Source organism: Phragmites australis, chromosome 2 (assembly GCF_958298935.1).
Source record: "Phragmites australis chromosome 2, lpPhrAust1.1, whole genome shotgun sequence".
NCBI lineage: Eukaryota > Viridiplantae > Streptophyta > Magnoliopsida > Poales > Poaceae > Phragmites > Phragmites australis.
In genome coordinates, this window is record NC_084922.1 from 9,350,440 (window position 1) to 9,362,948 (window position 12,509).

General features: G+C 44.3%; 2 protein-coding genes across 2 annotated transcripts; both read right to left on the reverse strand.

Annotated features, from left to right (window-relative positions):
• Positions 1-7,198: 7,198 nt before the first annotated feature.
• LOC133909838 (EPIDERMAL PATTERNING FACTOR-like protein 3) lies at positions 7,199-8,144 on the reverse strand. Its single transcript, XM_062352386.1, has 3 exons — positions 7,740-8,144; positions 7,577-7,626; positions 7,199-7,458 (listed from the first exon to the last, which is right to left on the reverse strand). The coding sequence occupies exons 1-3, from the start codon at positions 7,840-7,842 to the stop codon at positions 7,246-7,248; spliced, it is 366 nt and encodes a 121-aa protein (XP_062208370.1). The 5' UTR covers positions 7,843-8,144; the 3' UTR covers positions 7,199-7,245.
• A 482-nt stretch (positions 8,145-8,626) lies between these two features.
• LOC133898593 (BTB/POZ domain and ankyrin repeat-containing protein NPR1-like) lies at positions 8,627-12,255 on the reverse strand. Its single transcript, XM_062339295.1, has 4 exons — positions 11,593-12,255; positions 9,844-10,591; positions 9,453-9,653; positions 8,627-9,109 (listed from the first exon to the last, which is right to left on the reverse strand). The coding sequence occupies exons 1-4, from the start codon at positions 12,121-12,123 to the stop codon at positions 8,871-8,873; spliced, it is 1,719 nt and encodes a 572-aa protein (XP_062195279.1). The 5' UTR covers positions 12,124-12,255; the 3' UTR covers positions 8,627-8,870.
• Positions 12,256-12,509: the final 254 nt, after the last annotated feature.

Here is a 12,509-nt window from a genome sequence, read left to right on the forward strand (position 1 = left end):
TCTAGCACCTTTCTGTTCATACCGTAGATGAATATTCCCCCAGGGAAAAACACAGAGCACACTTTGCTGCCCTAGTCGATCTGTCCCTCACAAATTCCTGGCTTCTACAGGGCCAAAAGCATGTACTCCCAAGCAAATGCACACAAAACTCTTCACTGCAAACTGACTTGCCACCCTTGTCTGATAGCCTCATCTATCCTATCCCACATCTGCAGCACTTTGTTGGCATCATTTGGGGATGATGTCCCCATCATCCCCAATCTTATCCTACTTTAATATTAAAATCTATGACTGTCATTTGAACAGAGCTAATGATCTACTGACTTCTACAAGATTGGTAGAGCTACAATGACAGGGCCTTTCTTAATTATTGATCTGCTACCCAGTTGCCTATGGCATGTTTGCTCCCTACTTACTTGCATGTGCACATCAGACCATCAGTTCGAACTCGTTTAAAATGGTCATGATTTGAAAACAGTCCAGCAAATGGAGGCAGGCATGAGTTGACAAAGGGTTTGGTGCCTCAGAAAGGGTAAAGAGCATTCATTCTAAAGAGAAGGCAGCAGCAACAGAGGCTAAAAGAAAGAAAAAAGAGTATGGTCTTGTCATTTGCATTCACCAAAGAGAATCTCGAGATTTGAACATGGGTTCAGCTTTTATCCCAATCGGTGCGCCCTGCCAAACAACACCGGAGATGTCCATGGTTAGGACTTTGGAGCGAGGATAAAACAAGAGCAGGTAGAATTTTGAATCTTGAGCACTTCAACTTGTCGCCTTATCTATCTTGTTGGTGTCAAGGGCAAGATGCTGGATCACAGAGAGAGGGAGAGATGGGGATTAGTAAATCTTGATCCGGAGGTGCGTACGTTGGGCTTCAGATTAACCCGGGCCTGCCCTAGGTTTACAAACAAATTAACAATACTTGAACAAAACTGGACCAAATAGGCCTTATCTCGTGGGTTAACTCTTCTGGGGCCCCGATTTCAAGGTTATAGTTGGGTCTTCCATCAGTATATGGGGCTTTGCTTCTAGTCTCGTGTCGTCTCGTCACGGCGTCCTATCATTTCGCGCAAAAAGTCCATCTCGCCTCCCAATTATTGCGAAAATCTAATTTTCCTCCATCAAATATAATACTTCATTCATTCAGAAATAGTAGATGTATTTTTTTAAAAATCAAATTTTATGTATTTTAACTAATATTTAATTAAATTATAAAAATATCTTATGTATTAAAATTATACAATTAAGTTCATAATTCACAACAATTTTTACTATATAAGTTTTATAGCTATAAATAATAAATTTTATGAGAAAACTTTAATCAAAATCCAAATCTAAAGACCGAACTCAAAAGAAATATACATACTATTTCTAAACAGATAGAGACCAAACAAGGAATATCCATAACTTTTCAAAACCAAACATATGACCTCCCTAACTGATTTTCACCATGGTTTCCATCCTATGTAGCGCTTATGTGGAGCGGTTTTGACACGTTGGCAATACATATACAGTACTGTGAGGAACTGATCAAATAATATCCAATCAATCAGCAAAACGATCATTTGCTGAATTTCGATCATGATGATTAACTAGAATACCATCCCGATAGTCCCAGCATATATTTTGTGGCAAAGATCGGAACGCATGACTTTTTCAACATATAACATCATAATAAAACTTAAGAAAGAGCAAATAATTAAATTATACTACAAGTTCTTAAACATTCAATAATTTACAACTGAAAGAAGTTAGAAGGATAAAGAACAGACTAACTCCTAACCAAACTAGAAAACTACGCAATAAAAGATTAACACCGATCAACATAAAAAACTTTGTGAAGTCATATGCCGTTAGGCTACACCCAAAAGCACGCACACGAGCAGCTTGCACTACTCATTCCTGTCACCTATATCGGTGGGCATGAAGTAGCCAAACACAAGCTCCTCCTTACTGTCAGAACCTGAAAGAGCAACGTGAGTACGAAGATACTTATAAGACTTAATCCATAATAGGTACATATATATAACCTAACTTCAAAGATTATACATTTAAATTATTAGCAAAGAGTAGGTCACAAGGTTAAGTAAACTCCTATGCATAAGCAACCTTACCACTTATGTGTGAGCACATATACTTAACCAAAAATATCTTTCTACCATGTAACCAACTACTTGTATATAAATGTAAATGGAATCATCTCATGTGAACCAAAACCATCAACAACCAAACCTGACATATCATACCAATCAACCCAAATTCGGAAACTACGACCGATGTGGATGGATAGAAGCATGCTCATGACCGAGGGCGCGGTAATTCGAATTATTTTTACACCTGCAAGGGGTACAAATTTACCCACACGGCCCGGATCCATCATCTTGGCCCCTGAGACAACCTTTCTCATACATAGAACTACCCACTTGCACATGCCTCAATGGCACCGGGGTTACCGCGAGTGTGTTCCGGACACCTTCGGCTTCTCGCCACCTTGCTTCTCCTTTATTTTTCTTACATGTCATAGGGTATAAGGCAAGCGTCAGCACGACGTATGATACTCAGCTCATTAATCCATTATCCAAATATGTGGTTGTACGAAAAGTGCTAAAGCCAATAGCACCGATAGACGGTGCTTAAATGATGCAAGCAGTTTATAGCATCTTGGCTCCTCTCTCGACCAATCCCTAACATCACTCACATCTCGTCTCATCCTCACATCCCATACCACCAGCATCATTGTCATTGTATTTTGTAAACAATAAGTAAGCCCTAAGCTCGCAAACAACAGTTGAACTATTGCTCGTCTTCTACCGAGGACCTAAGCATTTCGAATAGCTCGTAAGTTAGACATCAGCAATATTATCAAGGCTACAAGGATATGGATACTCAATAGCTCAAGGTAGAGGTAATACAAATCAATATAGGTTCTACCTATATAAACTCGACATCGTCATCGCTAAACATGCAAACATACATAAGCAACAACTTATCAGTTTAGACTCCATTCACTTCAAACTAAAGGGTGCAATATGCTTAGATGCTTGCTTTGCTGCTCTGGCGATTGCCTGATACTCTTGATGCAGCACTCATAGAACTTCGGTAGATTGGCGTCGCCTTCACTCGCTTGGATAGCTGGTGTAGCGCTCTTTAAACGAATCAAGAATGCATTGCATAAATAATCAAACGATGAAACAACATGCATATGATGCATGCTTGAACATTGATAGAGTGTCGTGTTTCAAAAAAGTTTGCAAAAGACTGCCAAATAATTAGGGTATCAAAGTTTGAAACCCTGGATAAGACAACCTAAGTGCATACAGCTTTAAGTGGCTGGCAGTCAGACCAGTGTTGAATTGGCGGTCAGATTCTTGGCATGCAGAAGGTATTAGCCTTTAGTGGTCAGACCGGTCCTAGTGGCTGTTAGATTGCGAGACTCTACTGGTGCCACTTTGCGAGGCCGCCAGCGAAGGCTCTAGCGAAACCTTCGACCATGAAGGGTACCAAAATGCTCTATGTGACTAGTGGAGTGCTTCTAAAGTGATTTAGACAATAATCACCGAGCTAAACTCAAAATACCTCATGGATAAGCCCTAAGCCAGGGTTAAGCTTGGGTCTAAATAGAATTGGGATTGATTAGAGTTCGAGAATGACGGAAAAATGGTAGGGGATGTCTCATCTTAGTGTAGGGAAGCTTTCTAGCGGATCTATCCACTTCGGAGAAGCTTCGATTTGGGGATCGGGCTCCGAGGTGGCGTATGGGCTTGCGGTTGGATGAACTTTCCTCCAGCGAGGGAGAAGATGGGAGGAGCTCAGGGAAACCTCCGGGAAGCTTGAGGGAGTCCCCCGCCCGGTCGATCTCCGGTCGTCGAATCCATCGAGGTGTTCTCTACTTCTCTCTAGGGCTTGAGTGAGAGAGGAAAAGAAAAAAGATAGAGCAAGAGAGTGTGATCGATCCTCTTAATGGGCGCTCTGTGTACTGATGGTCAGACCGTGGGAGTAGTTTGATGCTGAAAGTCTCATTCTTTTTCCTTTTCTAATTCTTTTTTCCCTAATATCTATGGTGTTTCTCCTAATTAACTTCTAAGCCATTTTCACTCTCAAATACTCACGTGTATGTGGAGGAAATATGTAAAGGTTCAAAACGCATAACTTTTGGAACGCGTTTAAACTCGAATTGATAATCGATCACACAAAATATAATACAATCATGATTAGGCATGCCTAATTACGTAATTAACATTTCGAGATGTGACATGTACATCCAATACATACATACACACCTACATGCATTGTGCACATACACGAACGTGTACATGCGGTGGGGTTTACATACCACCACGACGAAATTGCCGCTGGCGACATGAAAGTCGACGATGGTGACACTCTGCAGAGTACAACCACGTCAGCTTGAAGGCTGCCGCCACAACACATACGCACATGACATAGAATACCGTCGTGGTTGACTCCAAAATCGACTCCTCCTGAGGTCACAGTCGTTGTCTCGAAGTCACCGTCGCTGAGTCGACCTTCATGCCAATCTTGGTGTATCCGTATGGATACGTCATGTTCCACACCACCACAATGTTGTTAGCACGCACCGCCGCATATGCCGCCGATGACTCATCATCGCCGACGTCGTCCTTGAGCTTGGATTGAATCCAAGCCACACCATCCTTGTTCGAGGCGGATCCATGAGATCCGCCTCTCCCGTCCTTTGCATGCCTCCTCCACCACGTGAAGGCTGCCGCACGAGCCTACACCACCCTGCTAGCCCCGCTCGCACGTGGGACTGTGCTCGGCCCCGTTAGCTGTATGTGCGACCCCACCTCCCCATCCAGCACCGTTGTGTCGTACACCACACCGCCACCGCTTCACCGGTAGCTTTGAGTCATGCCACCTCGCCGTGTCTCACATGCGCTAGAGAGGCGACAATAGCTAGGCTATCACCCACATCAAACACTAGCGGGTCGAGAGGGAGAAGTGGGTCGGATCAACACGCTGGAACATGGGACCCCTGCCGCATGTCAAAATTAGTAGATGTGTCAACAACACTTTAGCAAAACTGGGGTCGAAACCAGGCAAAGACGAAGTATAAATGGTATTGAGAGTTTGAGTAGGGCCGACCCTAGACAAGGGCAGCAGCAGTGACAACCTAGGGCTCTGAAAGTTTGGGGCTCTGACCCAAGTATGTCTGTAGTATATATAGGTTCAAAGTCAAATTACACAGAGATATTATTGTCCAACCCAAACCCCAAATAAGAATCGATGCGGTAAGAAATTCTCTTGTCCTGATCGCTCTTTCTCGTTCTTATCCTTTTTTCTGCTCTCTTCATTCTATCTCGCTCTTTCTCATCCTTTGTCCTGGTCGCTCCCCTCTTCCTCACCCATTGTAGCAAGACACGCTCTGGCCATGGATTGAAGCGCTGAACTAGTGGAGCCCCAAGCTGAGCTTCGATTTCACCCCGCCACAGAGTGCATCTGTCTTGGAGCGTTCCAGGCCTCAGTTCGTTGCGCGGCAGGCACCTGGTCCATGATGCAACGAGCTTCCATCCATGCCAGCGTCGATCTTCTCTCCTTCTCTCTCTTCCTCACACATCTTGCCTCCAGCATTCGCGAAAACTTGAGGTCGAACTGGATTTTTTGTTTCATGTGTTTTGTGGAGGAAAGGAACCCTTTCCTATGGAACAGGAAGATGCAGTCCTCTATTCCAAACGGTATTTATCTAAAGTTTCCTCTAGAATGCAGTTCTTCATTTTTCCCGTGGTTTTCCTTCGTTCCAAACGACCCTGAAGTATTCTTATCTCTTTCCCAAAATCGAATGTCGCTGCAATCATCTCGCATTCTCCACCTTATATCACCACAATTGATGGAGGAGTATATTTTGATTTTATGTATTCCCAACCTACCCGACTTTAATTACTTTGATTTGTAATGGCTCTACTCTATAATCCATCAATTAATTGTTGCATATAGGTGCCACTTCTTTCTCTTCCTAATTGTGGTTTGATTCGCTGTTAAATAGATCACCAATTCACCATAAAGTTACTCGAGGCTTGATTCGTTGAAACTATTTGAGGTCAGCAATGCATAAGAGATGTTAAACGGTTTGTCTACATTATGAATTGAGAAGAATTTGTTGAACGAGATTGATGTTAATACCATCATTAATAACTTTGTATCTAAAAATTATATAAGAAATTGTTTTAAATGATCATCGTGCATTGAAACTCATAAATGTTTTTTTTTGTTTTGTAGGTAATGAATGAATGGATGTTGAGCTCCTTTTATGCTTTGACTATTACGATATTCTCTAAAAAATATTATCCTTAGTGGTTAAATACTATAATTTTTATTTCTAATTTATTACCGTTGTCACCAAAGAATGTTGTCTGTGTTATGAACTTCTAAATATACTAGATATTTGTATTTTAGTTAAAACATAAATATTATTTTTTTATGGTGGCCTCCACCGAGATGTCAGAGTGGTCCTAAGTTTTGAGGGTGTTCCATAAATGGTACTACCTCTATTTTTTTTACTTTTTATTTAGAACATTGACACGGTCTCCAATAAACATATTTGATGATAATTTTTATAACTATCTCTTGGTAAAAGTTGATAAAAATTAGATGACGTTAAAATATTTTTCATGATAAATTCATTACTTTCATTTTCATGCGTTAAATCCTAATAGTTTTGTGTATGTTAATATTCAAAAAATTTAAAATTTGACTGCGTATTCTAGAATGACGTCTATTTCAGAACGGAAGTAGTATTGTACTCGAGGCAGAAAAAACCAGACTTTCACAGTAGTTATGGAGACGAAATGGATTTTTTCCTCATTTCGCCATAAATTTCAGAGCACAAACACGGCTTTTGTGGATGTTGGGCACGACCGTAGCTCATCTTCTTTGGGACAGCCTAATAGCAGTCCAGGCTCGTTAAGGGCATTAAGGGCAACTAAACCACATCCGTTTTGAGCTGCAGCTAGTTCCAAGGAATAAACAAACAGAGCTTCAGCCATCCCCCCCCCCCCCACCCCACCCACCAAAGAAATTGGACCATATAACTAACTGAACAACACAATCACTTACTGATCTAGTAGTATCTATACTGATCTAGCAAAGGTCTAACGCACTTTCGCAGACGTACATGATATATTATACGTACATGGCATCATCGTCGTCGTCGGTGGCCGCATGCAAATTAATCAGGAGAACAAGCGACTCTGCAAATTGATCAGGTGATCATGGATCGAAGACTGCGGCGCCGCACTTGCACTTCCACCCGACAGGCTCGTAGTCGGCGCACTGCCGGCGAAGCCTGTCCTCCGCGGCACCGGCGCGCACCTGCACGGCCTCGCACGGCGCGCACACTCCGCACTTCCGCTCGCAGCACGGCGGCCTCGACCCCAGCCTGCTCAGCCCCTGCTGCTCCCTCTGCTCTCCTCCGCCGCCCATCTGACCAACGAAACACGCATTGTTCACCAACATCAGCATACCGCGCACCAGGACATGCATGGATGCAGCGTGCAGCATCACATCTCGCAAGGAGAGGTAAGGTGAGAGAGAAATGTACCGGTGATGGGTGCGAGTCCTCCTTGACATGCACCAGCTGCTCGTGGCTGCCTGTGGAGATGATTACTCGAGACACATTCAGGAAAGAAGAAATGGAAGGGAGGGAGGCAAGAGAAACGATCCTAATTTGGTCTCTCTAGCTGGATCAGCATTCAGCACCTCACCTTGGGACGTCGCGGTAATCTGCAGAAGCAGCAGGAAGGAGAAGAGGAAGAAGAACCAAGCAGCTGCCCTGTTCCGCTTCTGCAGACGGCGAGCTCCACACATCACGCAGTGCTGCCTTCTTCACTCTGCTTACTGCTCGGAGTCTTAGATGTCTTCCGCTTCCACTCTGCACTTCACAGACCGGGCTCTCCTCTCCTCTCCTCTCCTCTCTTTCTAGGACAAGGTCCTCTCTGCGTTTGGCAAAGCGGCCAAGGAGATGAATCCACTGCAATCGTCAGTCCGTTCCCCTCTGCATGGCTACCGTTTCAGAGAGTTCGCCTGTGCCGCGGTAGCATCAAAAGGCTACGCGCTAGCAATGGAGCGGATCTAGGAAAGCGTGCAGGCTTTATCGGCCTTCCTAGGCTGCAGCGCGCAGAAGAAAGAGATGCATGCGTCGCATTGACGGCATAGGCCACGGTTTCGTGAGCCACTGGTCTGTTCAGTCCAAGAAGCAATCTTTACTCTGAACACGGCAGGAAAAACAGTAACTACATGAGTCCTACACTGTTCCACTAGTATTCTGCTACTTTTACCAGAGTAGCAGTAAGGGTAACAGGGTAAGAACGGTGCAGTTTTCAGTGCGTTTCTGGTACATGGTTCTGCAATTAAGTACAGATATGTAACATAACGATCATGCCACGGATAAGCAAAACGATCATGCCACGGCAGAAAGAAACTCTCCCTCATCAATCATCAAAAGCCAGAAGCCAAAAACTATAACTCTAAGTTGTTAGAATTCATTTGGTCAGCATTCAGCAACCCACTGCAAATTTCAACTTACTCTCAGAATTCAGGCACCTTCAGTTATCCATATTACACCTAGATCATAATTGCTGGGTTACTTAAATGTTGGCAAAATTTGTGTTGTACCACCGAAAGATCACGACTTTCATAATACATGCTAAGCAATTTGCGTAGAGGGCTGCAAGCACTGTTACTGTACAAGCAAAAGTTAGCATAACTACAAGCTCTAAACGGCCAACGTATAGGCCATGGAGAATATCAGGTGATGCTAGACTATTTGAATTTTGAGCACATTAAACAGAAGGGCATTAACTATCAACATGGAGGGAAGGGGACCAAGGTTTTCTTCATCTCCTACGTTGGACGGCTCCCATCGACATTGATGATGAGGAAGACGAAAGGGCCGACCTATCAAACTCCTCCTTGTCCTCGCTGAATGCCTTCTGAAGTGCATCTTGCAGGTCATGGTACCTCCTCTTCTTCTCTATGGATGTGTCTCTTCCAAGAGAAGCCAGCTCAGTTTCATCATCCATGATCTTGTCAAGTACCTTCGAACACCGTGGGAAGAAGCGCTTCCCAAGTTCCACTGGTACACATAATTCATGTTGCAATTAGTCCAAATTCAAAAAAAAAAAAGAGACAATATGCCTACAGCCTAAGACTAGTATTAAGCAATTCTTTTCTCTAAAAAAAGTATATGACCGTAGTGAAGTGCACATATTTTCTAAACATCTTTTGTTTAGAAAACATGAGTTATCATCCTCAAAGAGCACATAAGGGGAAAATGGCCCATGACAGATTGATCTAACTCTAAGGTATTAACAGTAAAGTTATCAGACTGAAGGGTGCAAGCAAAAATTAGAGTTGCACTTTCCATCACAAGAGATATGGCAAAGACGTGAATAGCAGCACGCAAACACACACTTCACCTGTTTTGGAGAGGGCTCTCATCCGAGCTAAGTGCTCTTCCTTCATTTTAAAAGGAGTATCGTTTAGATCGACAGTTGTCCGCTGTATCTCAGAAGGCGGATTTGAATTAGAACCAAGGGTAAATTCCAAAGTTCCATCAACTTGAGCAATGTCCATCGCTACTCTTGCCTCCATGGGAAACAATATCCTCGCCAAAGCAACTGTATATCATAAAAACAGTGATGTGAATTGTAAACACATAAGTTTCCGTGAAAGTGAAGTTCCAAACACTAGGTACATAGTTAGCTGCCCACAAAGAACTGTGCTATGAATGCAACACAGCGAACAATACTAAACAGTTCGTTTGGGAAAAAATTGTGTATCCTACATTTTTTGAAAAATGAAGATTACCTCGGTTTTCAAGATACAATAACTTTCCACGCAGACTGTCCCCTGCCATTGCGAGAGAAACCGATGCTTCTCCGAGTTGCGGATCTCTTCTTTCAGCTTGCTCTAGTATCTCAATACATAACCTATCTTTAGGAGAAGGTTTTCCTTCCTCAGTAAGCCCAAAGTAATCCCTATGTTTTGTAAGTCTCTTAGAAATCTGTACTGCTTTTCTATGATCGAACGTGAGATCTGATGCCCGAGCTCCCTTGGTCAAAAGAGAGACAATGATTTTAGGTTCTCTTCTCCTAGCAGCGATATGAAGAACCGTATAACCTCTTGGGTTCCTATGATTAACATCAGCAAGTGCGAGATCCAGAAGCTCTGTTGTAATTTTTGAGTCACAATGTTCAACAGCATAGTGCAATGCATATGCATCATCAAGATTAGTTTTCCCTTCCTTGAGTAGCATTCTGACTAGCTCCACATCATCAGAATCAAGGGCTCTGTGTATCCTTCTTACATGTAAGTTAGGAAAGCCCTTGTCTTCAGGCGAAACCAATCCGAGACTTAGCCGTGCATCAACAATTTGTTTAAGAATATCAGGAGGCAACGCCTTCTCAAGAGTAACCATATCAAGATTTGACCGAAATACTATGTCAAGGCATCTCTCCAGCAGTTTCATACAAGATTTGTTGCATAAGTTTGCAACAGATAAGATCAATGGGAGGTTATCCACTTCAACTTTATCAAGGACATCAAGGAGCCGCCGCTGCAGGGAGAAGTCAGGAACAATGTGGCTTAGTGATGGCTTGTCAGAATGGTGGAACAGTAGCATTATAGCATACTGTCACATTCCGGCTTAGGACACTAAACGACCATATCTGAACACCAATATCACTTTCTAAAACAAATAGTGAACAAAAAGAAAGTACCATCAAACCCCCACTAAATGCAAAATTAGAAGTATCAGAAGACATAAAAACAACTCCAAGTTCCTTACCGACAAGCACAAACAAGATAGGCGCATGAATGGTGAAATTTGGACTACTGGGCTCTACTCCCCCCCTTTTAGAGACAAAAATAAAGATCCTAAACGAAATGAGGAGTCTATTAGCTACGCATACAAAAACTAATGGCCTTAGGCGAAAATAGTAGACAGTTTTTCCATTTCAGCATTATGCTTACTGAAAGTTTCGCTACGACACATCTATCGTGAAGAATTCGTGAAACTGGAGCGAATCGTTAGCATGTAAGGTATATTTATCCAGATAATTTAGGACCAAACTGTACTTGGACCAATGGAACAGGGCATGGTTTGAGCTGATTGACGAAATATGTTGCATAGCACTGATAGCTTTAGTTCCTACACTGCACACGTGCAAACAGTTGACAATCGCAAACAACTCAACTTGTCCGGGTACAAGGACAACTTCACCAAATACTGTACAATCACTCAATCAGCATGAGCTTGTCATCGTAACAGCAAAACTGGCAAATTGTAATGATTAACAGTATTTCCCAAATGCAATATCGTTTCGTATGCAAAGCAGCAAAGGGATGTGATCTTTTTGCCGCTTTAAACAAACATCAACGTGCGCAACAAACAAAAAAAAGCGTCTTTGAAACTCACCGATTAATAGCATGAAACATCTGAACAATCAATACGCATCCCAGCAAGCACCGAAACAAACGGCATCAAGAATCGCGGGCCAAGGAGGCATCTTGGCCGCGCGCGCTGCGTGAGAGAGGGAGAGGAGGGGGGAGGCGGACCTGGAAGAGGTTGGTGAGCTCGGCGACCTGGAAGGTGGATGCAGCAAAAAGGACCTGCGCCATAAAGGCGACCGCGGGGCGGCAGCCGACGTGCGCGCACCCGTCCTCGTCGACGCAGACGCACGCCGCCTTGGGCAGGTCGCCGACGCGGCCGCTGTACAGGTACTCGAGCACCAGCTGCAGTGCCTCGTACTCGACCTCCACCTCCTCGCCTAGCAGCTCCCGGAGCTCCACCTTGTCCGCCTCCGCGCCGCCGCCGCCCGCGCGGCGCGCGAAGACGGCGCGCAGGAAGGGGCTGCGCGCGCAGAGCACGCAACGGTGCACCCGAAGCTCGGGCGCGCCCGGGACCGCGATGGACGCGTCGGCAAGGAAGGCGAAGTCGTCCGGGGACCGGAACGCTGCGGCTAGGTTGTCGGAGAGGCGGCGGAGCGCCTGCACGTCGGCGTCCGCCGCGTCGGCCGCGCCCTCAACGGAGACGCTGTCGGAGTCGGAGAACGCGACGGCGGTGACTTGGCTGTCCATTGGCTCCATTGGCTGTGGTGGCCGCCCTCGGCGCGAGGAGCTGACCCCGGTTGGTTTGGTTGGACAGCGAGAGGAAGTCGAAGCGAGCCGAGCAGGAGCCAGGGAGGGAGGAAACAGGAAGGGGCGCAGCGACAGGGATGGATTTATGGCATTAGTAAACGGTGCGAGTGAGGCGGCAGATGCGAAATCTTTCTATTTAGCCCCTTACCTCGCAGGTTTTGTAAATAGATCCTAGAGTTGACCATCCTGTTGTTGTTTTCTGCAGCTATGCCAAGTATGCATATCTATCCATGTTGTGTACTTGTGGCACCACATATAGTTTTATGTTTTTCTTGTCCTCATAGTATCTCCGTTCTTTTTAATTCAACGTTGTTGATTATTTTTCTTTTTAATGT

Excerpts from the sequence above, each read along its gene's own strand:
- LOC133898593 (XM_062339295.1), bottom strand. The coding sequence starts at position 12,123 with ATGGAGCCAATGGACAGCCAAGTCACCGCCGTCGCGTTCTCCGACTCC. Across the intron at positions 10,592-11,592 it reads AGCTCACCAACCTCTTCCAG|CGGCGGCTCCTTGATGTCCT; the intron begins GTCCGCCTCCCC and ends TTCTCCCTGCAG. Across the intron at positions 9,654-9,843 it reads ATTGTATCTTGAAAACCGAG|TTGCTTTGGCGAGGATATTG; the intron begins GTAATCTTCATT and ends TATGATATACAG.
- LOC133909838 (XM_062352386.1), bottom strand. The coding sequence starts at position 7,842 with ATGTGTGGAGCTCGCCGTCTGCAGAAGCGGAACAGGGCAGCTGCTTGG. Across the intron at positions 7,627-7,739 it reads GATTACCGCGACGTCCCAAG|GCAGCCACGAGCAGCTGGTG; the intron begins GTGAGGTGCTGA and ends TCATCTCCACAG. Across the intron at positions 7,459-7,576 it reads AGGACTCGCACCCATCACCG|ATGGGCGGCGGAGGAGAGCA; the intron begins GTACATTTCTCT and ends TTCGTTGGTCAG.